The sequence below is a fragment of the Dendrobates tinctorius genome, unplaced genomic scaffold (genome assembly GCF_039654945.1).
Source record: "Dendrobates tinctorius isolate UK_male_01 unplaced genomic scaffold, ASM3965494v1 ptg000022l, whole genome shotgun sequence".
NCBI lineage: Eukaryota > Metazoa > Chordata > Amphibia > Anura > Dendrobatidae > Dendrobates > Dendrobates tinctorius.
This window is the reverse complement of record NW_027361690.1, coordinates 18935542-18961120: the sequence shown is the minus strand read 5'-3', so window position 1 is coordinate 18961120 and position 25579 is coordinate 18935542. Positions and strand designations below refer to the sequence as shown.

The 25579-nt window shown below is 40.6% G+C and overlaps 1 protein-coding gene across 1 annotated transcript in view; it reads right to left on the bottom strand.

Annotated features, from left to right (window-relative positions):
• SLC12A1 (solute carrier family 12 member 1) overlaps window positions 1-25579 on the bottom strand; it is a 179863-nt gene that overhangs the window by 116739 nt on the left and 37545 nt on the right. The window contains exons 4-9 of the mRNA XM_073568454.1: window positions 18989-19084; window positions 15704-15843; window positions 14777-14887; window positions 9098-9209; window positions 7361-7488; window positions 6259-6343 (exon numbers count right to left, since the gene is read on the bottom strand). Of these exons, the coding sequence (XP_073424555.1) occupies window positions 6259-6343; window positions 7361-7488; window positions 9098-9209; window positions 14777-14887; window positions 15704-15843; window positions 18989-19084 (672 nt within the window). The remainder of the gene's footprint in view (window positions 1-6258; window positions 6344-7360; window positions 7489-9097; window positions 9210-14776; window positions 14888-15703; window positions 15844-18988; window positions 19085-25579) is intronic.

The following is a 25579-nucleotide window of genomic DNA, read 5'->3' as shown; positions in this document are numbered from 1 at the left end:
AGTTTTGCTCTGCCTTTTGTACACTTTAGTTCTGGTTTTGTTTGCCTTGTTTTTTGGAGTTCAGCCATCCCCGGCCGAGGGTGAGCTGAATTCCATTTTTGTCTCTGATCTGTTGATCTCTGGCTCTGTCTTCAGAATATACCTGAGTGCTGATATAGTCTTTTTGAAGCCTAGCGATTTCAGGGCCTGTTTTTCCTACTAGTCTGTTGGTTCATTTTTGGATAGGGTTTTTGCAGATTGCAGACAGCAGCTTTTCTATCCTGTCCTATTTAGTTAGCTTGGGCCCCATCATTTGCTCAACCTATCTTTCTATCTGTGTCAGTGTTTTTCATCTTGCTTCACAGTCATTATATGTTGGGGGCGGCCTATTGCTTTGGGGTCTGCTCTGGGGCAGTTTAGATTTCCCCTTTCTGTCTTTAGGCTAATTTAGTTCTCCGGCTGTGATTGAGGGGTCTAGGGCACCGTAGGAACCCCCCACGGCTACTGCTAGTTGTTGTGGATAGGTTCAGGGGTCTGCAATCCGATAGCTTCCAACTTCTCTGGTTTTCTGGACTTAGCTATTATTTTTGTTTTTTCCTCCTTCGGTGACTCATCCATAACAGAATCACCGGCCATACCGCAGATCCTAGGGTACTCAATAGCAGGAAAGAATTGTAAGAAAAGAAAAAACAAAAAAACAGGTGTCAGAATTTCTTTGTGTATATTTTTTCCTCTATATCTCTGAGGCCGTAGGGGGAATTTTTTTTTTCTCTCAATGGAGATGAAGCAATTGTCTGATTGTGTGGAGCAGCTCGCTGCGGAAGTGCGGGGAAGTGCAGGGAATTTCCGCCTATCTTACTCATTCACATGCTGCTGAACCAAAGATCCCCACTCCTGATGTGTTTTTTGGGGATCGGTCTAAATTTTTGAATTTCAAGAATAATTGTAAATTATTTTTTGCCTTGAAGCCTAACTCGTCAGGGAGCTCCGCGCAGTGGGTTAAAATTGTCATCTCTTTGCTGCGCGGTGATCCCCAGGATTGGGCGTTTTCTTTGAAACCTGATGATCCTATTCTAAATAGTGTGGATGCATTTTTTCAAGCGTTGGGGTTGTTGTATGATGAACCTAATGCTATTGATCAGGCTGAAAAGGCCCTGTTGGCATTGAGCGAGGGTCGGGATTCTGCAGAGTTGTACTGTCAAAAATTCCGAAAGTGGGCGGTCCTTACTACCTGGAATGATGATGCCTTGGCTGCTCTCTTTCGGAAAGGTTTGTCAGAAATCGTAAAAGATACTATGGTGGGATTTCCTGTTCCCTTTGGTCTGAACTGAACCTGATGGACTTGGATTTTGCTAAATGTTGTGGATTTCCTATGACGCCTTTGCGGACGCCTATCCCTTTGAGGGGTATTGATGCGACTCCTTTGGCGAAAAATAAACCTCAGTTTTTGACCCAGGTGGTAATGCGGGTCGCCCCAGACCATCAAGAAAATTGCAGATTTTTGGTGTTGCATAATTTGCATGATACCATTGTTCTGGGGTTTCCCTGGTTGCAAATCCATAATCCAGTTTTGGATTGGAAATCTGTGTCTGTGGTGAGTTGGGGTTGTCGGTGTGCCCTTAGTGATGCTCCTGTTTTCTCCACCTCTCCCCAGTCGCATGATGTTCCTGACTATTTGGCTGACTTTTATGAAGTATTTAGTGAGAATGAGTCTGCGTCTTTGCCTCCTCATAGGAGTTATGACTGTGCAATTGAGCTGAGCCCGGGGTGTAAATTTCCCAAGGGTCGGCTTTTCAATTTATCTGTACCCGAGCACGAGGCTATGCGATCCTATATTAAGGAGTCGTTGGAGAAGGGTCATATTAGACCATCCTCTTCACCCTTAGGTGCTGGTTTTTTTTTCGTGGCTAAAAAAGATGGTTCATTAAGGCCTTGTATTGACTATCGTGCCCTCAACAAAATTACTGTTAAATATCAGTATCCGCTACCCCTGATTTCTAATCTATTCTCCAGAGTTAAAGGTGCTTGCTGGTTTACCAAGCTTGACCTCAGGGGGGCGTATAATCTTATTCGCATTAAGCATTGGGATGAATGGAAGATGGCGTTTAATACTCCGGCGGGACATTTTGAGTACCGGGTGATGCCTTTTGGGCTCACTAATGCCCCTTCTGTCTTCCAATCCTTCATGAACGATATTTTCCGAGACTTTGTGGATACATTTTTGATTATCTATCTGGATGATATTTTGATCTTTTCCAAGGATTGGGACTCTCATGTGGAACATGTTGGGACTGTGTTCCGGATTTTGAGGGAGAATTCCCTGTATGTCAAGGGATCGAAATGCCTTTTTGGGGTACAGAGGATTTCATTTTTGGGATTCATTTTGTCTCCGTCAACTATTGAAATAGACCCGGCCAAGGTACAGGCCATTTATGATTGGGTTCAGCCCACTTCTTTGAAGGCCCTCCAGAAGTTTTTGGGTTTTGCTAATTTTTATCGGAAATTTATAGCTAATTTTTCTAGTATTGCCAAGCCATTGACTGATTTGACTAAGAAGGGTGCTGATGTGCTGAATTGGTCTCCGGAGGCTGTTTCTTCCTTTCATGAGCTGAAGCGAAGATTCACTTCTGCTCCGGTTCTGCGGCAACCTGATGTCTCACTCCCGTTTCAGGTAGAGGTGGACGCCTCTGAGATTGGTACAGGAGCTGTTTTGTCCCAAAAAGATCCTGTGACATCTAAAATGAATCCCTGTGCTTTCTTTTCCCGAAAGTTCTCCCCATCCGAACGTAACTATGATGTGGGGAATCGGGAACTGTTGGCCATGAAATGGGCATTTGAGGAGTGGAGACATTGGTTGGAGGGAGTTAAACACCAGGTCGTGGTCCTTACTGACCACAAGAATTTGATTTACCTGGAGTCGGCCAAACGCTTGAATCCTAGACAGGCTAGGTGGGCCTTGTTTTTCACACGTTTTGATTTTGTGGTCTCTTTTCTTCCTGGCACTAAGAATGTCAAGGCAGACACCCTCTCTAGGAGTTTCTTTGCTGATTCTCCTGTTGTGACCAAGCCTGCTACCATCTTAGGCGAGGGGGTAGTTCTTTCTGCCATCTCACCCGATTTGAGACGTGCTCTGGAAGAGTTTCAGGAGGACAAACCTGAGCGTTCTCCCAGTGGAAAGTTGTATGTTCCTGACCAGTGGAGGAAGAGAGTGATGTCGGAAGTTCATTGCTCTGCATTGGCTGGTCATCCAGGTATTTTTGGTACTAGAGATCTGGTGAGTCGGTCTTTTTGGTGGCCCGCCTTGTCTCATGATGTCAGGAATTTCGTGCAGTCCTGTGGGACTTGCTCCCGGTCTAAACCTTGTTCTCGCTCTAGTGGGTTGTTGATGCCTTTGCCGGTGCCCAAGAGGCCATGGACCCATATTTCAATGGATTTTATCTCTGATATGCCTGTCTCTCAGAGAATGACCGTTATTTGGGTGATTTGTGATAGATTCTCTAAGATGGTCCATCTTGTACCACTCTCTAAGTTGGCATCTTCCTCTGAGTTGGTGCCCTTGTTTTTGCAACAGGTAGTTCGCTTGCACGGGATTCCTGAGAACATTGTGTCTGACAGAGGAGTTCAGTTTGTGTCTAGATTTTGGAGGACTTTCTGTTCCAAGCTGGGAATTCAGTTGTCCTTCTCCTCTGCGTTTCACCCTCAGACCAACAGGCAGACGGAGAGAACAAACCAGACTTTGGAGTCATATTTGAGATGTTTTATTTCGGCTGATCAGGATGGTTGGGTTTCATTTTTGCCCTTGGCCGAATTTGCTTTAAATAATAGAGCTAGTTCTGCCACTTTGATGTCACCTTTTTTTTGTAACTTTGGGTTTCATCCTCGATTTTCTTCAGGGCAGGTGGAGCCTTCTGCCTGCCCAGGTGTTGACACTGTGGTGGAGAGAATGCACCAGATCTGGGACCAAGTGGTGGATAAGTTGTCTCTCTCCCAGGAAAAGGCCCAGCGGTTTTCCAACCGGCATAGGACCATTGGTCCCCAGTTTAAGGTGGGTGATATGGTTTGGTTGTCATCAAAAAATATCGCTATGAAGGTGGCTTCTCCTAAGTTTAAGCCTAGATTTATTGGACCTTACAAGATTTTGGAGATTATTAATTCGGTCTCTTTTCGGTTGGCTCTTCCTGTCACGTTTAAGATTCATAATGTGTTCCATAAGTCCTTGTTGAAGAGGTTTGTTGAACCAGTAGTTCCTGGGGTGGCACCTCCTGACCCTGTATTGGTTGAAGGTAACATGGAGTATGAGGTAGAGAAGATACTGGATTCCCGTCTGGCTAGACGGAGACTCCAGTATTTGGTTAAGTGGAAGGGTTATGGTCAGGAGGATAATTCCTGGGTCTCTGCCTCTGATATTGGTGCCGAAAGATTGGTGCGTGCCTTTCATCGGGCTCACCCTGATCGCCCTGGTGGCATGGATGAGGGTTCGGTGACCCCTCCTCAAGGGGGAGGTACTGTTGTGAGTTAATTTTTCCCTTCACCAGTGAGGTCTGTTGAACTCCCTCTTCTGGCGAAGGAAGGTAGTGAGGCTGATTACCAAACAGCTGAGCAGGTAGATGATGACTGGGTCACAGGAACTGATGACTGGATATAAGGCAGCCGACGCCCTGCTGCCTTGCCGGTGATTTTCCTGCTGGATTCTTGGAGACCAGTCTGATTTCTGCTTCTCAAAGCTAAGTTTTGCTCTGCCTTTTGTACACTTTAGTTCTGGTTTTGTTTGCCTTGTTTTTTGGAGTTCAGCCGTCCCCAACCGGGGGTGAGCTGAATTCCATTTTTGTCTCTGATCTGTTGATCTCTGGCTCTGTCTTCAGAATATACCTGAGTGCTGACATAGTCTTTTTGAAGCCTAGCGACTTCAGGGCCTGTTTTTCCTATCAGTCTGTTGGTTCATTTTTGGATAGGGTTTTTGCGGATTGCAGACAGCAGCTTTTCTATCCTGTCCTATTTAGTTAGGTTGGGCCCCATCATTTACTAAACCTATCTTTCTATCTGTGTTAGTGTTTTTCATCTTGCTTCACAGTCTTTATTTGTTGGGGGATGCCTATTGCTTTGGGGTCTGCTCTGGGGCAGTTTAGATTTCCCCTTTCTGTCTTTAGGCTAATTTAGTTCTCCGGCTGTGATTGAGGGGTCTAGGGCACCGTAGGAGCCCCCCACTGCTACTGCTAGTTGTTGTGGCTAGGTTCAGGGGTCTGCAATCCGATAGCTTCCAACTTCTCTGGTTTTCTGGACTTAGCTATTATTTTTGTTTTTTTCTCCTTCGGTGACTCATCCATAACAGATTAGCACAGAACACTGTTGGGAGCTACCTTCAGTTAGTAGCACCGTGGGAGGACAGAGCATTGTGAAAACAGCCAAAGTGGAGATGAGACATCAATTCACTTTTCATCTTTAGGCTACAAACACACAAGAAGAAACCTGGAATCAAAAATATTTATAAAGCCACTGTAAAATTTAGACCCGAGGTACTTTTTAGGATTTTTGTGCTCTAGTGCAAAACTTATAGCACCTGACAGTCAGTGAAATCTTGGTGTCCTGGTGTATAGGCTATAAATACATTATAGGATTATGTTAGAATTTGTAGGAAATTACACAGGAACCATAGTGACATTGCCACCACAACAAGACCAACGGGCTGACTGTTTCAGATGATATAACTAACACATGAGCACCAGGATCACAGAACCAGAATGAAAGCGGGATAAAGCCAGGTATCGTAACTGATACCAAGGAAAGAAGTAAAATAAATATCGAAAGGAGAGTCTGTCTGGTGCAATGGACACTAAGTTATAATAATAATCAATATTCCAACATGAATCCTTTCCTTTTAGTCATTGTTAGCTTCTGTAGTTATCCAGCTAGTGATGAGCGAGTATACTCGTTGCTCAGGTTTTCCCAAGCATGCTCAGGTGTCCTCCGAGTATGTTGTCTTGCTCGGAGATTTAGTTTTTGTCGACGCAGCTGCATGATTTGTGGCTGCTGGACAGGCTGAATACATGTTGGAATTCCGTGACAAACAGGCAACCCTCAAATATATTCAGCCTGTTCAGCAGCCACAAATCATGCAGCTGCCTCGACACAAACTAAATCTCCAAGCATGCCAAAATACTTGGAGGACACCCAAGCATGCTCAGGAAAACCCGAGCAACGAGTATACTCGCTCATCACTAGATCCAGCACATGTCTAATGTGTCTAGAGATAGGACAAGACTATATTGTACAGATACTCACCGACACAAATAGCGACTCCTAGATAGGCAACAGTTGTGATGAAGATGGCCAACATGGTTCCCTTCGGAATAGCATCTTGTGGATCCTGACAAATAAATCATTTTATTTATCTGATTATGTCATTTTTTTTTAAGAAAATATCAGGAACATTTATCAACCCATCAAGGACCATTTCCATGTTAAGCACTCCAAGAATTGTTTTATTTTTATTTATTTTCCTTTTTTTTAATACATCATTTGATGTAGATTTCAGTTAATATATAACAGCTTTTTATGTTGAAATGCATAGAAAAAACAGTTGCAAAGTGCAATAATGCAATGTTAGCTGTTTGCCATTTACCGGAAATGGGTGATACAAAAGATTATTACTTTCTGAGGGAAATTACTGTGTGGTAGCAACAAAAATTTGTGGACCCAAATTGGACACTATTACTGTGTGGGGCACAAGAGGGGCACTATTGTGGGGTTTGGGAGGGTTACATATTTAGAGGTAGAGTATGTTACCAGAAAGAGAGTTGTATCTAAATAATCCTGTAGATATTTTCTGCCTCATATTTTTTTTGGTTGCAAAAATCCCCTTTGTTTTAGGAGAGTAAGGCCGGGATCACACTACAGCGAGATACGGCAGAGTCTCGCAGGTTAAAACCAAGCTCTGGCGCCGGCACTCCGGAGCGGAACGTGCGGCTGCATAGAAATAAATGGAACCGCACACCCTGCTCCCGGGTATTACCATGCGAGACTCGGCCGTATTCCTCGCATGTGTGATCCTGGCCTAAGAGTTTATATGCTGGGAGATTCCTATTATACCTGTGTATGGGGATACAACAACATACTTCTACCTGGTAATGCAGGTGGAGGTTAAAGAGTCTCCTCCAGGGAAATAACAAATGGATGTGAATACAACCATGACCTTTTGATGCTGTTTTTCTGACAGCAACAGCTTTCACAGGTCCTAGACGTAGTGATTCTCTAAAAAGATCATAATCTATACTTTGTGTAATTATTACATTTCTCTTATTTCATTTTATTACAAGAACGTGCTGATGGTTTGTGGAACAAAAAATCATTCGTATTGTTTTAATGTAAATGTAATAAGATGTACCTTCAAATCTCCTGAAATATTTGCCCCTGCAAGAATTCCTGTAGCTGCTGGGAAGAAAATAGCAAAGACAGAGAAGAAGCCTTCATCACCCCTGAAGTCCGGACCAAAGTTTTCCGCAAAAACCGAAGCTAGAATAAAAGGAGTTGATGTTCATCATTAGCTTCCAACTTGGAGAATAAAGATAACGATCAGTAGCGTGCGGGCAGGAGAGCAAAGTATCCTGTAAACTGGATATAGATAGTGAAGTATAAGCCTTTATTATTGTCTAGTCCTTCAATGACTATAGCTGGTATCCACTCGCTGCTATAAAAGTATGTGTGACGATAATCCATATTAAGCCCAATAAAAGGCATGAGTCACTGGGGCATTAAAAAATCAGAATAGCTATAAAGTAATGTTAAGATTTCTTGTAAACTGGTTGTCCACTACTTGAACAATCCCTTATCAATCTGAATAGAAAATTAAAATACAAACACTAAGGCTGTGCTCACACACAGTGGTTTTTTTCGCGTTTTTCCCGTGCATTTACCAAAAAATCCACTCAAAAAACGCTTAAAAGAAGCTTCCCATTCATTTTAATGCATTTTGCACTTTTTGTGCATATTGATGATTTTTTTTACCGCGAAAAAACGCTTCGCGGTAAAAAACGCAGTATGCTCATTAATTTCGCAGTAAATTCCGCATTTCTGGCTATTTTCTATGTGTCTGGGGACACACGGAAAAAATTGCGGCAAAAACGCGCAAAAATCGCGGCAAAAACAAGCGGGGGAAAAAAACGCGCATTTTCTGGGAAGGAGTCCTGTTTTTATGCAGAAATTTTCTGCATACGTGTGCACATAGCCTTATAATCACCTCCTGTATCAGTGCCATTTCAGGGGTGTCGGCACTCGCCTTACCGGGGCTCTTGTGCATTTGTTATGCCCCGAGAACCCTGCGCTCAATTATCGCTGGCGTCACTGTCCTTGCATTCAGGTGTATAAATAATCAAGAGGAAGGTAACGGCTAGCCGCAGTTCTCACATAACAACCTCACATGAGCCCCGGGAACCCGAGTGCCGACACCGTTGGAACAGTGCTGGTATGGGAGCTGAGTATAAATATTTTAAGTATTTATTTTAAGGGAGGCAAAAATTGAGATTGAGAAGGGGTTGTCCCACTAGTGGAGAACCCGTTTAATTGTAATGTAGTGTGAGTATGTAAATATACTCACCTACCACTGCTCTCTCCGGTGTCCAGCATCGGTCTTTTCTGCTTCTCTGTGACGTCACCGCACCTCTGTGCATGAGATGAAAGTCTATTTTACAATGAAATCCTATGAAGACTCGTTCTGACGCTACATAGGCTTTCATTGTAAAAGAGACTTCCCAATCACACAGATCGCAACGTAACCCCGCCTGTCTGCAGAGAGGTTACATCAGAGGTTAGATCACAGAGAAGCAGAGGAGAAGAGAGCTGGATACCGGAGACAACGGCGATAGGTGAGTATAATAATACACTCACACTACATTACATGCACATACACACACATTTACTGCATAAAAAAAGTTAGTAGGAGTGCTGCTTTAAAGTCTAATGAATATTCCAGATGTAAGAATTTGGATTGTCAATGACGTGCTTGTCATGGTCATGGACCCCAGATTGTTAGTAGTATTCTAGTAGTGTGGAGGGATGACAACTCCTACACCCCACATCAATGTATAGAACGATACCCAACAGCTTCAACTCTCGAATACTTCACCTTGATAATTAAAGAATCCTCTTGATCTTTTCTCCTCTGTGGTTGGAATAACGGTTCCAATAAAGAAGTTGGCAATAGCGATAAGCAGTATAACCAGCAGCACAATTTGGGCCTTAATGAAAAAAGACATCATTGTATGAGGTAACATCCAATATCAATAAGGTGATTGTGGTTTATTAATATTACTAACGTGATCTGGTACATGATTTTTAGGCAGAATGAATTTCTCTACAATTTAGCTTGACGAATATATTAAACTTTTTGAATTTAGCTTCAAACTACCACAAAGTGTCGACTTTTCATGTATTTCATGTATTTTTATTACTTTTATTCCTTTATATGTCCATTATTCCCTGTATGCAGCAGGAATCATTACAAACCACATGTACTGTGTGCTTACTGTGTTATATAGCTAGCATCTGCCCCTTATAGCATCGATTATACCACTTTCCACTGCATCTACAGTGTGCTGATGGGTTGTCATGCCAGCCAGAGCCCACTGAACCTTGGTACAGCTGCCAGCCGAAGCCTACTGAACCTTGGTACAACTACCAGTAGGAACATACTGAACCTTGGTACATCTGCCAGCCGAAGCCTATTGAACTTTGGTACAACTACCAACCAGAGCATACTGAACTTTGATATAACTACCAGCATTAGTCTACAGCTGCCAGTCGGAGCTTACTGAACATTGGTACAACTACCAGTTGGAGCCTATTGAACCTTGGTACAACTACCAGTCGGTGTCTACTGAACCTTGGTACAACTGCCAGACAGAGCCTATTGAACAACTGTCAGTCAGAGCCTACTGAACCTTGGTACAACCACAAAAATGTCCAAAAACATACCAATGCGGTAGGGGAACCTTCACCATAAAGGACTTCCCAGCATGCATAAAGTACAGGGGCGTGTTAAATACATAAACCAAAAAGTGGATTCAAAGTATCCTGAGCACACCACTCACAAAGAGAGATATATCATAAATAAAAAATAAACTTTATTAAGTAAATTCATATCATAGATAAATAGCCAAACAAAATACAAGTAAGAGGAAGAAATGTATACCCAAGTGAAATACACACAAATACAGGAATAAAGGAATGGATACAGGTAATAGTAAAGTGCAAAAATATATCAGCATATAAGCATATATCCACCTAGACCCATAGTGGTCTGTAAAGTGCAAAGTGCCATATAGAGGAAAAAATACCCATGCTGGTAATTACATATAACATGGGCACATACCCATTTAGTCGCCTGTTCACAGAATTCCTGGAGTCCGACGCACGTTTTGCCTTTTTAGCTTTTTCAAGGAAATTGTGTGAACCTTGGTACAGCTGCCAGCTGGAGACTACTGAACCTTGGTACAATTAGAGAAAAAGATCCATGCACAAAAAAGCGCACACCCATGAGTAAAAGTATGTACAGACCATGATACGTAAGAAAGTGTAAAAACAATTTTTATTAGTAGACAAAACAAACCACAATAAAATCAATTAAAAAGACAAAACACATCACATAGGTCCCATAAAGCAACAATATAGCACACCACAGAATAAAATAATATGAGTGAAACAAGAATCCCAAGACAAAGTAGTATATATATGAATCCTGAATACTTGCAGAAATAGTGCCAATCTAGGCATCCCCAGAAGGCAAAAAAAGAGAGACAGATCCCTGTATGAGAACAGAGTATTTGCATGAGATACCTGTAAAGATGGTGCCCCTATGAAAAGGGAGTACCCCCTAAAATGAAAATAACCTGCATAGAATAAAGCACCAAGGTAAGGCTTAGGGCTAAAATAGCCAGCAAGTCACCAACCAGGAGAGCACATGTCAGGACGTCGGGGATAGCAAGGCAAATGGGACTGACGATGCTGCGGTCAGCAGCGATACGCGTGGGGCTCCCCACATCACCTTTGGTCCCGGGACCACTGTCCCATTTGCCTTTCTATCCCCGATGCCCTGACATGTGCTCTCCTGTTTGGTGACTTGCTGGCTATTTTAGCCCTAAGCCTTACCTTGGTGCTTTCTTCTATGCAGGTTATTTTCATTTTAGGTGGTACTCCCTTTCCATAGGGGCACCATCTTTACAGGAATCTCATGCAAATACTCTGATCTCATACAAGGCTCTGTCTCTCTTTTTTTTGCCTTCTGGGGACGCCCAGATTGGCACTATTTCTGCAAGTATTCAGGATTCATATATATACTGCTTTGTCTTGGGGATTCTTGTTTCTCCCATATTATATTATTTTGTGGTGTGCTATATTGCTGCTTTATGGGACCTATGTGATGTGTTTTGTCTTTTTAATTGATTTTATTGTGGTTTGCTTTGTCTACTAATAAAAATTGTTTATACACTTTCTTACGTATCATGGTCTATACATATTTTTACTCATGGGTGTGAGCTTTTTTGTGCATGGATCTTTTTCTCTAATTGTTCTATGTTTCTTTCCATGCATTATGCAGCACCCCTGTTTATTTAATCTCTGATGTTATATGTCCTTCAGCTATGCCCCCTACCTTTTGTCCTTCTACTACTGAACCTTGGTACAGCTGCCAGCAGGAGCCAACTGAAGCTTGGTACAACTTCCAGTCTCTGCCTACTGAACCTTGGTGCAACTACCAATTAAAGTCTACTGAACTTTGGTACAGCTGCCAGTCAGAGCCTTCTGAACCTTGGTACAACTACCAGCCAGAGCCTACTGAATCTTGGTACAACTACCCACTGGAGCCTACTGAACTTAGGTACAACTACCAACTGGAGCCTACTGAACCTTGGTACAGCTGCCAGCTGGAGCCTACTGAAGCTTGGTACAACTTCCAGTCTCTGCCTACTAAACCTTGGTGCAACTACAAATCAAAGTCTACTGAACCTTGGTACAACTGCTAGTCGGAGTCTACTGAACCATGGTACAACTACCAGTCGGAGCCTTCTGAACCTTGGTACAACTACCAGCCGAAGCCTACTGAATCTTGGTACAACTACCAGTCGGAGCATACTGAACCTTGGTACAACTACCAACCAGAGCATACTGAAACTTTGTACAGCTGCCAGCAGGAGCCTACTGAACCTTGGTACAATTGCCAGCCAGAGCCTACCAAACCTTGGTTCAACTGCCAGCTGGAGTCTACTGAACCTTGGTATAACTATGAAGCCAAGTCACAGGATGAGCTTCAAGCTTCATAGGAGATAGTAAACTAAATATTAAAAACTGCACAAAATTGTAGAAATATTCAAGTTTCCTTTAATGACTAAGGAAATTTTAAAAAATATTGAAAAATTAACAAAAGTTTTATCTCCTTTTTTTAAGCAATTGTTTCATAAATAGATTAAAAAAACAATTAAAATATGAGGAAGATGACATTTTACTGTATTATCATCTATTATGTATCTCAATTTATCTTTCTATTTATCTATCTATCTACAGGTGGTTCTCACAAAATTAGAATATCATCAACTATTTAATTTATTTCAGTTCTTCAATACAGAAAGTGAAACTCATATACTATATAGAATCATTACAAACAGAATAATCTATTTCAAGTGTTTATTTCTGTTAATGTTGATGATTATTGCTTACAACCAATGAAAACCCAAAAGTCATTATCTCAGTAAATTAGAATACTTTATAACACCAGCTTGAAAAATGATTTTAAAATCCAAAATGTTGGCCTACTGAAATGTATGTTCAGTAAATGCACTCAATATTTGGTCGGGGCTCCTTTGGCATCAATTACTGCATCAATGCGGCGCAGCATGGTAGTGATCAGCCTGTGGCACTGCTGAGGTGTTGTGGAAGCCCAGGTTGCTTGGATAGCAGCCTTCAACTTGTCTGCATTGTTGGTTCTGGTGTCTCTCATCTTCCTCTTGACAACACCCCACAGATTATCTATGGGGTTAAGGTCAGGTGAGTTTGCTGGCCAATCAAGCACAGTGATAATGTTGTTTTTAAACTAGGTATGGGTACTTTTGGCAGTGTGGACAGGTGGCAAGTCCTGCTGGAGAATGAAATTTCCATCTCTAAAAAGCATGTTGGCAGAGGGAAGCAAGAAGTGCTCTAAAATTTCCTGGTAGACGGCTGCGCTGACTGTGATCTTGATAAAGCACAGTGGACCTACACCAGCAGATGACATGGCTCCCCAAAACCATCACTGATTGTGGAAACTTCACACTAGGCCTCAAGCAGCTTGGATTGTGTGCCTCTCCACTCTTCCTCCAGACTCTGGGACCTTGACTTCCAAATGAAATGCAAAATTTACTTTAACCTGAAAACATCACCTTGGACCACTGAGTAACAGTCAAGTTCTTTTTCTCCTTGGCCTAGGTAAGACGCTTCTGATGTTGTCTATTGGTCATGAGTGCTTTACACAAGGAATGTGACACTTGTAGCCCATGTCCTGGATACGTCTGTGTGTGGTGGCTCTTGAAGCAATTACTCCAGCAGCAGTCCACTTCTTGTAAATCTTCCCCAAATTTTTGAATGGCCTTTTCTTAACAATCCTTTCAAGGCTACGGTTATCTCGCTTGCTTGCCTATCTTTTTCAACCACACTTTTTCCTTCAGCTCAACTGCTTGGATACAGCACTCTGTGAACAGCCAGCTTCTTTAGCAATGACCTTGTGTCGCTTACCCTCCTTGTGGAATATGTTAATGACTGCCTTCTGGACATCTGTCAAGTCTTCCCCATGATTGTGGAGCCTACTGAAACAGACTAAGGGACCTTTTTAAACACTTAGGAAGCCTTTGCAGGTGTTTTCCGTTAATTATTCTAATTTACTGAGATAATGACTTTTGGGTTTCCATTGGCTGTAAGCCATAATCATCAATATTACAGAAATAAACACGTGAAATAGATCACTCTATTTGTAATGACTTTATATAATATGAGTTTCGCTTTTTGTATTGAAGAACTGAAATAAATTAACTTTTTGATGATATTCTAACTTTGTGAGAATCACCTGTATCTATCTATCTATCTATCTATCTATCTATCTATCTATCTATCTATCTATCTATCTATCTATCTATCTATATCTATCTGTTATGTATATACTGGCACCAATAATGTGATGTATTTATGGAATACGTACCTGAATGATATTGCAAAATTGAGACTTTTTTTAAGAGATAACTCTAGAGGACAAAAGAGTCATGCTCTGATGGTCCATTGAAGGTAGTTAAGCAACTACAGTAGTAAAGTTGAGTTTTATGATCCATTATTAGCTCATTTCTAACTAAAACAATCATGATCCAAAGTTCACTTTATACAACGTCCCCTGAGATGACTTTCTATAGTGTGCCTCAACAATTATGAAATTTAAACCGCATGTCCCTCTCACTTTATAATGTTGTAAATCATTTCACAGTGAAAGAGAGAGTAAGAAGCTGATAAGAAGGCAATCATTGTCATTATCACGGCTATCAGTTAGACACCATTTTTATGTCTAGAGCATATCAATGAGAATAATTCTTTGACACATAAGTAACTAATATAACATGTTAGAACAATATTTACTAAGTTTTCTGTAAAAATGAAGAATTGTTTGGAAGAAAACATTTCATCCAGTTTTACAAACTTTTAAGCAGACCCATGATCTGAAGTATCACCAGTAGCATTGTATCCGTCGTGTTTTGCTTTATTAAGTTAAATCTATTGTCACTTTCTCGTGTCTTACCTTTGCTTCCCATTCCATGCCAGCTACAGAAATGCCAAGCAGAATGATTACTGTTATTGTACCCACAATCCTGATATCATTCATTTCATCCACCATGATTGCATTATTATCCTATTGGGAAAGAAGTCAACTCTTTAATAAGCATAATCCAAATCTTGGCATTGGCACATACACAGCGACCAGCCGTCATTGACCTCCAGAGGGTGTGAAGGTGCGCTCTCATCATGAGATACTCAGGACTTATAAGCTATGTGTCCAATGTATTTTGTAATATTTTGTAATATTTCCTGGGTTAGGTAAGAAGTCCACTATCACGGTTTGATAGACAGTTTGCAACTCTTTAATCTGTCTTTTTCTGAGCTCCTCTCAACTGATTTATGGCCATAAACTACATCAAAGTTGAATGTGCAGGAAATAAAGAGCCTATAAAACCCAAGCCATGTAACATTTTTAACAAAACCCAATTACAAAAATCATTTTTAGCCTAAAAGAAATGCCTTTAAGACTTTTAGGTAAAGTTTACTTTGAAGGATAGATCATACAGGTTGTCTAAGCAATCATCTCAAGAAAATCTTCATATCTGCTTTATTCAAGTAGAGCGAGTGGAGTCACGCTCTATCAAAGGTTTAGTTGTTGCATATAAATAACAGGCATTGGTATGAATTTTCTAACATAATATATTTTATTGACAAGTATATTGCCCTTTTATGATTCTGAAAATACCAACAGTCTGTTATTGTCTTTGATGTCAAGAAGGGCGAGAACGTGGAACATCTACTGGCAAAAGCAGGAAGAAAATGATCAAAAATACCATACCAAAGCAATAGACTAGTATTGTTTATTGACACCAAGAATCATTAACAGTGAAAGTAATTCCAGCTAAGGTGAAATACTTAAAAGATATTTTCCAGGTCTCATATTATTCACCTTTAGAAGATCCACAACAGTTTCCGAGAAACCAACAACATACATAGCAACAGCAACAGCATTGGCAAAAGCAAAGATAAGTCCAATAGATCCACCAAATTCTGGTCCAAGGCTTCTGGAGATGAGATAGTAAGCTCCACCTAAAAGAGGTAATAGCTTAGTTTAGCCCATGGATACATTTCAGTTTGGCATTACTCAAACTGTTAAGTTTCATGAACAGATCTTACCCTACAAAAAGCAGAAGGGAGAAGCCATGTGGGCATTTGTCCTCCCGTTCTCCTTGCCAATCTTTCCTTATGTCATGAGAGAACATGCCAGGAAATGACTAATCTACGCTTATACAGTAGTTAGGGATTAAAATGATTCATGTTATGTTTTTCTTTATTTATACTGTTAAACATTTAACCATGAAGCAATTGCAAACGTAACTGACATTGCCTGCAGATATGAGCAAGCAATCTGTCTGTTCATGGAACTTAACAATTAAAGGAACCAGTGGTATCTGACTGTACATAAAGCAAGTTTCTCTCATTTCTATAGATTTGTTATTGCTGCCAATAGACAAGTAATTGCCAATAGAGTAACTAGAACATTGTGTGATTATACTGAGATTACAGAAAGGAAATTTTTCCATGTATTATTGTAGTGATGTACTCACTTACCCTTTTTTCCACTATCCATATTTTCTTGGTTATTGTGGCATTTGTTGAAGAATTATTTCCTAGTTAAATATTACATTGATTTGTATTATAGTTAAACAATCACAATAATTTTGGTTATGGGGTTAAAATCCAATTTACTAGATATCATAAAGAATATGTAGTAAAGAACTGTTTTTTTGTCCTTACTTTTTTCACACACCAAAGCCCATTTGGAAATAATTCTTCAACACGACTAAACTTTGTCAAATTAATAGGTTATTTCCATCTTATGAAGTGCTGGGATATGAAATCACTTAATGATCAATGGGATTTCAACACATGGACCCCGAAAATCTTAAAAATTAAGGGGACAGAGGACTGATATGGTGCTTTGTCCTTTCAGTGTTCCAGACCTGTGTAATCGAGGGAATAGGGCTGGTTGCAGTTCTCTGCACAGCCAGGCGACCATAACTGCTGCCGTGCGGTAAAGACTCAAAAGGGGAAACAGCACTGGTTTTACTATCAGGATCATAAACTGATGGCATATCCTAGTGATGGGAAAAACCCTTTAATGGAGCAAAGACTATAGATAATTTGAATATGAATAGACTCACTTGCACTTACCTTGTACTGGAAATACAACATGAATCCACCAAGCAGCCATCCATCCAACCAACCATCATAACTGGCTCATGTGTACATTACCAATATGTCTATGTTACTTACAGTAGGGTTATCTTTCAGGCCAGATAGACAGATACTGTTGTTCTTCTCAACATACTTTCAGTTGATTATATAGTGGGAGAAGATCCACTGATGGTCAGCTTACTTTCTTACCTTAACTTTCTCCCGCCATCAAAGCAATAGCTATGTATAATGATGGCAATTCTGCATTCTTACAATTAAAGGGAGTCTCTCAGAACAAAATGACTGTTCTAACCAAGCACAGCATCTTGTAGGGAACGTAGCCTTAATTAAAAAAGTACCTTTAGTGTCGAAATCTGTTGCTGTGTTAGCCACAAATTGTTCTTAATTGAACTATGCAAATGAGGCGCTCGGTGCACCTTGGCATGGCTGAGCAGTTCAGTGCACCTTCCAACTTACTTGGTTTTCATTTATCTATCTTCCCTTCTTCCTTGATTAAAAGTTCTGACTTTACAGGAGCCAGAAGACACTGGAGAATAGATGGAAAACAGGAAGTGACCAGCACTGAACTGTTTGGACTTTCAAAGGTGCACCTAACACTTCCGTAGCGTATTGAATAAAGAACAAAGCTGCACAATGTTGTTTAATCCATAATTATTGATACCACTGGAAAAGAAGCCCCCGCAGTCAGATAATATGCTGTCACTATGGACAAAACACACAGCGCTGCAAACAAGGCGCAGCAGGTGGCACAATGTGAACAGTGACAAGGTACTGGTGAATAATTGTTAGGGTATCTACAGTATATTGGTAAGTTTGTCATCTTCCAGTTATAGAATCAATAAAAAAGTATTTTATGCCTAGAAAAACAATAACAAATACTATTAACCAGTTCAAGACCAGGCCACTGGAGGGGAGTATAGGTTTTATTATATTAACTGGTGGGGAAACATAGGGTTATAGAAGGGGCTGTCCAAGTAAAGGACCACTTCAATGACAAAAAAGACTGACCAGCACTTATTTCCAAGCTAATGTAAACAGGTGCCAACTAGGGGCAGCTACTGCCATATACAATAAACAAAAGAAAAGTTGCACTTAGTAGTGATAAAGCACATCAGTGTGGAATAGATGAAATATGAATAGCATGTTAGGATCCATCGGTTTTAAGACCACCTTGACATTGTTGATGGGCATGAATTAATTGGCCAAATTATGTGCTAAGCGTCTCATTTTTTCCTAGTATCCAGAAGCAGTATTGCTATTCATATTTCATATATTTCACATTGACGTGCTTTAGCACTACAGAGTGCAACTTTTTTGTTTATTTTATTTAAAGGACTGCTTCAATTATAACATTTTTTGCACTTTCGTAGCAATTATTTTTATGTATTGGATACTTTTTTATGCCGGCGCTTCAAGTAACAGCGATTTAGATTGACAGTAGTTTAGTTATTATTTTGTCATGCTTTTTATTTATGGAAGTATTTATTTAGCTATATGTCTATTTTTTATTTATTTTTAATATATTGTGCCCCCATAAGGTCATAAAAGACCTTTGGGGAGCATTTCAACATTTAAATGTATATCTTTTTTTTTAATCTCATTCCCCCTGTAACTGGAGCTGTTACCTAAGTCTCAGTTATAGTGGAACTATAGCTTTCAGGCTGCATTGCAAAGCCTACTGGGTTCCTAGAACCCAGCAGCTTCTGTTCTCTCCCTAGGGCCAGTGATCACAAGACTATTGGGTCTGGAGGAGGAATTTTCCAGCAATAGCTATAAAAGCAGGTTATGTAACATAAAAGAAAACTAAATTCTTTCTTTTTTACTTCTTCCCCTCATAGGTACAACTGGGGACACGTAACGTAAGCCAAAAAGGTATATAAGTGCTTTGATAGTTTAAGCCAAATCACTGTGTAGTTTATGAATAGATTTTGCTTCACATTCTGTCAGACATAATAAAAATGTATATTCCTTTTTGTACAGTATTGAAAATACTTACCACCTCTGACAATGCCATTGGTGCATATTGCTGACATAGAAAGACCTGTCAGTGTGGTTACCACCACACTGAGACCAATGATAACAAATCCAAGACCTGAAAACAGCAAAAAGAAAGTACATTTACCTGCATCCAACACAAGCATTAAATATTGGAGTTCCCTGGAGCACTGTTTCCGGAAAGACATGGTTCTCCTGAAATGCACTGGGATTAAAGTCACTTACCATACTAGTGTCCAACTGGGGTACATTTACTAAAGTAATCTAATGCTGCAGCTTTGTCAATTTAGGATTCAATCATAAGATTGATTATAAATCCAATCATTTGAGTTATGTTTTATGTCTTAAGTTGCCCCTACACATAGAGATACAGTGCCCGCTACCTGTAAAAGCAGTGTAGCCAAAAACCTCAACCCTAATTCACAGTAAAACTATGCTTTGTTTTGCTATTCAGAACTTGGTGAATTTATCCCATTATTAAGTGGGCACCAGTCTATAATATCCAGAGTGCCCACCGATGTATGTTAGTCACATCTGGACTTCACAACAGTAAAGTTTATTACATGTAAGCGACTGCACATCCAAGTCCATATAAAAATGCTTAATACTATATAATACTATATTATTTTCCAAATGAGATCGAGTCTGGCACAAATGTTTAAAAACAATTAAAGAAGTCCTCCCATGAATACATTTCTTCATTAAATGTGTATATATGTGCATGAAATGTAGTCTGAGTGTATTAATATACTCAACTATCATCACTAATGATTTGTGTATTTATTTCATTAAAATAATTTTTAATGAATGTTTGTGTGTGTCTCCTTTTTAACCCTTTACTATTCTAGGGTTAATAATGGAGAGGTGTCTTATTGACACCTCTCCATTATTAACCCGGCTTAATGTCACCTTTCAATAGCAAGGTGTCATTAACCCATTATTATTAGCCCATGAGCCACCTCTAAAGGCCATGGGAATAGGGGAGAGTGTGTTGTGAATTTGCTGTCTGGCCTCCCTCTGGTTATTACTGCTGGTGATTTTCTTCCTGTGCCTCCTGAGGTCTGATGTCTCCAGCTCTGTCCTTGCATGTTCAGCTAAGTGGTTCATTTGCTATTCTGTTTGCATTTGATCTGGTTTTGTCTATCTCTGTTTTTTGCAGGTCAGCCAGCTGAATCACCACCCATATGTTACTGCTTGTGCCAGTTTGTTTTGTCCCCTGTTAGATGGGCCTCTTTTTGCTCTGCTTTCAGAATATACCAGAGTGCTGATATAGTGGGGCAAAGTCGTGTGAATTCAGTGTTTTTGTGCATCAGACATGTTGGGCTTTTTGCAGGGTTTTTTGCGTGATTGCAGACAGTGTCTTTCCTTTCCTGTCCTGTCTAGTCAGTGTGGGCCCCATCATTTGCTGAGTCTATTTTCCTGCCTGCGTTTGTGTTTTCATCTTGTCTCATCGACAATATATGTTTGGAGGCTATCTATTCCTTTGGGGTCTGCTCTGGGGCAGTTTAGATTTCACCTTTCTTGCTTTAGGTTTAGTTAGCTCTCTGGCTGTGCCGAGGCATCTAGGATCATCGTAGGTACGCTCCACGGCTACTGCTAGTTGTGTGGATAGGATCAGGGGTCTGCAATCCGCTTAGTTACCAACCTCTCGGGTTTTCTGTGGCTTAGCCGGGGCCTGCTCTCCTCCTCGGTGATCCAATCATAACAAGAGAGGCTTATAGATACGCCTTTTCTGGGGTGGCTGGGGGCAAATATTTTTTAGCCAGGGGGAGCCAAAAACAATTGTCCCTCTCTAGGCTATTAATATCTGCCCTCACTCACTGGCTTTCCCTCTCTAGTGGAGAAAATTGCACTGGAGCCCACACAATTATTTTCCACGATTATAGCCTTAAATTTAACCCCAAAAGTTCCAAATTTTTCCTAACAGTAACTACTAAATTGACTAAACACTGACATATATAAATCATTTTGATATGACATGGTTTACTATATGTAAACCATGTGTCATATCATGTCGGGTTCGGGAATGATTTTACTGAAGCTGGCAATTGATTTAGCGGCTATTATGCTATGTAGAACTCTATGAACTATAAATGTATATACAGTATATATATGTGTCTCAATGAGATGTATATATATATATATATATATATATGTATTCTATGTGTATATATTGTGATGCAGTGACCACTGTGACAGCTAGGGGGCGCTGTCTGGGTCATGCACACAGGCATCTCCATTATTTTGATGGAGAAAGGATGGTAAATGACTGTTATGTATCCCAAGGTGGGTGGCCCCGGGATGGAAGCTGAAATATGTGGTAATCAGCAGAGGTAATGCTGAGTGTTTGTTGCTATGTATCAGGGAAGGCTTTCAGGTGGCTTGGTGAGGTGGGCAGACCAGTCACCTACAAACCCACCCAGGGGCATGTGTCTGAACACCCATAATAAAAGCTGTATATGTGTGTGAATGGCTGGGTGTTGAATAGGACCTGCAATGCGGTCATAGCCATGTGATCCAGTGGGCGTGGCTACGGACCATATAAGGTGACCAGGGTAGGTCACATGGGGGAAAAGTGCCTGGATATGATTGGTCCGTGTGGAAGGTCCCGGAAGGCCACGTGTGAGAGCAGAGTCTGTGACAGACTGCGTTTGGGGAGCCACTGTCTGGCTGTGGTTCTGGAACCATGAGGCGGCCTAGTGAATAAGGCACTGTCCGGAACGGTGAGCCCAGTGCGGCCGCTTCCCTGAGAGAAAGGACTAACCGAGAGTCGGTATCTGGAGCCGGAGCTCCTGCGAGGTAACCCCGGACATGGGGATATAACTGTTGGTGCCCGTAATGTTCTATGGACACTAATGAACTGTTCGGCGTGCGGTCATCCATGGTAACTGGACAAAGAGGTCCAGCGTGTTTAGTGACAGAGTATTAAAGCTGTGTACTATGTAATGTTATGGACTATGTATAAGCCTGTGAAGTATAACATGGCTTATGGTGCGGTTTATGATGGCACAATAAACAATGTGTTGATTCATTTTTTTGGTTTGCACTTGGATATATGTCCTCTTACAGTCAAGGCCGAAAGTGTTGGAACCCGTGAAATTGTTCTAGTAAATGAAGTATTTATCCCAGAAAATTATTGCAAGTATTGTTTTGCTATATACAGTTGTGGCCAAAAGTATTGACACCCCTGCAATTCTGTCAGATAATACTCAGTTTCTTCCTGAAAATGATTGCAAACACAAATTCTTTGGTATTATTATCTTCATTTAATTTGTTTTAAATGAAAAAACACAAAAGAGATTGAAGCAAAATGCAAAACATTGATCATTTCACACAAAACTCCAAAAATGGGCCAGACAAAAGAATTGGCACCCTCAGCCTAATACTTGGTTGCACAACCTTTAGCCAAAATAACTGTGACCAACCGCTTCCGGTAACCATCAATGAGTTTCTTACAATGCTCTGCTGGAATTTTAGATCATTCTTCTTTGGCAAACTGCTCCAGGTCCCTGATATTTGAAGGGTGCCTTCTCCAAACTGCCATTTTTAGATCTCTCCACAGGTGTTCTATGGGATTCAGGTCTGGACTCATTGCTGGCCACCTTAGAAGTCTCCAGTGCTTTCTCTCAAACCATTTTCTAGTGCTTTTTGAAGTGTGTTTTGGGTCATTGTCCTGCTGGAAGACCCATGACCTCTGAGGGAGACCCAGCTTTCTCACACTGGGCCCTACATTATGCTGCAAAATTTGTTAGTAGTCTTCAGACTTCATAATGCCATGCACATGGTCAAGCAGTCCAGTGCCAGAGGCAGCAAAGCAGCCCCAAAATATCAGGGAACCTCCGCCATGTTTGACTGTAGGGACCGTATTCTTTTCTTTGAATGCCTCTTTTTTTTGTCCTGTAAACTCTATGTTGATGCCTTTGCCCAAAAAGCTCTACTTTTGTCTCATCTGACCAGAGAACATTCTTCCAAAACATTTTAGGCTTTTTCAGGTAAGTTTTGCAAACTCCATTCTGGCTTTTTTATGTCTCGGGGTAAGAAGTGGGCTCTTCCTGGGTCTCCAACCATACAGTCCCTTTTCATTCAGACGCCGACGGATAGTACATGTTGACACTGTTGTACCCTCGGACTGTAGGGCAGCTTGAACTTGTTTGGATGTTAGTCGAGGTTCTTTATCCAACATCCGCACAATCTTGCGTTGAAATCTCTTGTCAATTTTTCTTTTCCGTCCACATCTAGGGAGGTTAGCCACAGTGCCATGGGCTTTAAACTTCTTGATGACACTGCGCACGGTAGACACAGGAACATTCAGGTCTTTGGAGATGGACTTGTAGCCTTGAGATTGCTCATGCTTCCTCACAATTTGGTTTCTCAAGTCCTCAGACAGTTCTTTGGTCTTCTTTCTTTTCTCCATGCTCAATGTGGTACACACAAGGACACAGGACAGAGGTTGAGTCAACTTTAATCCATGTCAACTGGCTGCAAGTGTGATTTAGTTATTGCCAACACCTGGTAGGTGCCACAGGTAAGTTACAGGTGCTGTTAATTACACAAATTAGAGAAGCATCACATAATTTTTTGAACAGTGCCAATACTTTTGTCCACCCTCTTTTTTATGTTTGGTGTGGAATTATATCCAATTTGGCTTTAGGACAATTCTTTTTGTGTTTTTTCATTTAAGGCAAATTAAATAAAGATAATAATACCAAAGAATTTGTGTTTGCAATCATTTTCAGGAAGAAACTGAGTATTATCTGACAGAATTGCAGGGGTGTCAATACTTTTGGCCACAACTGTACATGTTTATTTCCTTTGTCTGTATATTGGAACAGCACAAAAAAGCAGGGAAAAAAGAGCAAACTGGACATAATTTTAAACAAAACCCCAAAAATGGGCTGGACAAAATTGTTGACACCATCAACTTAATATTTGGTTGCACACCCTTTTGAACAAATAACTGTGATTATTTGCTTCCTATAACCATCAACAAGCTTCTTACACCTCTCGACTAGAATTTTGGACCATTCTTCTTTTGCAAACTACTCAAGGTTTCTCATATTTGAAAGGTGCCTTTTCCCAACAGCAATTTTAAGATCTTTCCACAGGTGTTCAATGGGATTTAGATCAGACTCATTGCTGGTCAATTCAGAACTCTCCAGCACTTTGTTTCCATCCATTTCTGGGTGCTTCTTGAAGTATGTTTGGGGTCATTATCATGCTGGAAGACCCATGACCTAGGACACAAACCCAGCTTTCTGACACTAGGCACTACATAGCGACCTAAAATCCATTGGTAATCTTCAGATTTCATGATGTTTTGCACACAGTGAAGGCACCCAGTGCCATAGGCAGCAAAACAACCCCAAAAATAATATTTGAACCTCCACAATATTTGACTGTAGGTACTGTGTTCTTTTCTTTGTAGGCCTCATCAGTATTTGTTAAATAGTAGAATATGTTTTACCAAAAAGCTCTATCTTGGTCTAAACTGTCCACAAGACGCTTTCCCAGAAGGATTTTGGCTTACTAACATACATTTTGGCAAACTGCAGACTAGCTTTTTTATGTCTTTGTGTCAGCAATGAGGTCCTCTTGGATCTCCTGCCATAGCATTTAATTTCATTAAAATGTTGACAGATGTTCGCGCTGACACTAATGCACTCTGTGCCTGAAGTAAAGCTTGATTAGGTCTGCTTATCCACCATCCGGACTATCGTTCGTTGCAACATTTCATCAATTTTTATCTGCTGTCCATGTCAAGGGAGATCAGCTACAGTGCCATGGGTTGTAAACTTCTTGATTATGTTGCACACTGTGGACAAAAGAACATGAAGGTCTCTAAAGATGGACTTGCAACCTTGAGATTGTTGATATTTTTCAACAATTTTGGTTCTCAAGTGGTCAGAAAATTCTCTTCTCCTCTTTCTGTTCTCCATGCTTAGTGTGGTGCACACATACACACAATTAAAATATTGAGTCAACTTCTCCCCTTTTTATCTGGTCTCAGGTGTGATTTCTATGTTGCCCACACCTGTTACTTGCTGTAGGTGAGTATGAATGTGCAGCACATGCTTGAAACAAAATTGTTTGCCTAAAATTTTGGAAAGGTGCCAACAATTTTGTCCCACCGACTTTGGGGCTTTTGTTTGAAACTGTGCGCAATTTGCCGTTTTTTCTGTTTTGTTTTTTTTATTTTTCCAACTTCCAATACACACAAATGTAATAAACATGTTTATAACAAAATATGTAAAATTGCAATAATTTTCTGTGAGAAATACTTCCATTTTCTGTAACAATTTTAAGGGTGCCAACACTTTCGGCCATGGCTGTATATGTATATAACCTTCTGGTTGTGGTGTTGCAGTACTTAACGTGTGACACACTATAACTATGTGTAAGAGCGACCAAACTAAAAATCTTTAGCGCTGAAAATCAGTTTTCCCATCAAAACGGCTGCATTACTGAGGTAATACTGACCAGGTATCCAAGTATTTTCGTACTGTTGTACTGTACATGTCAATATATTTAAGAAGCACTTTTGGATTTTGGACTTGGAGTCCCTTTAGTTGTGTTCTTTTAATCTTATCGTAGT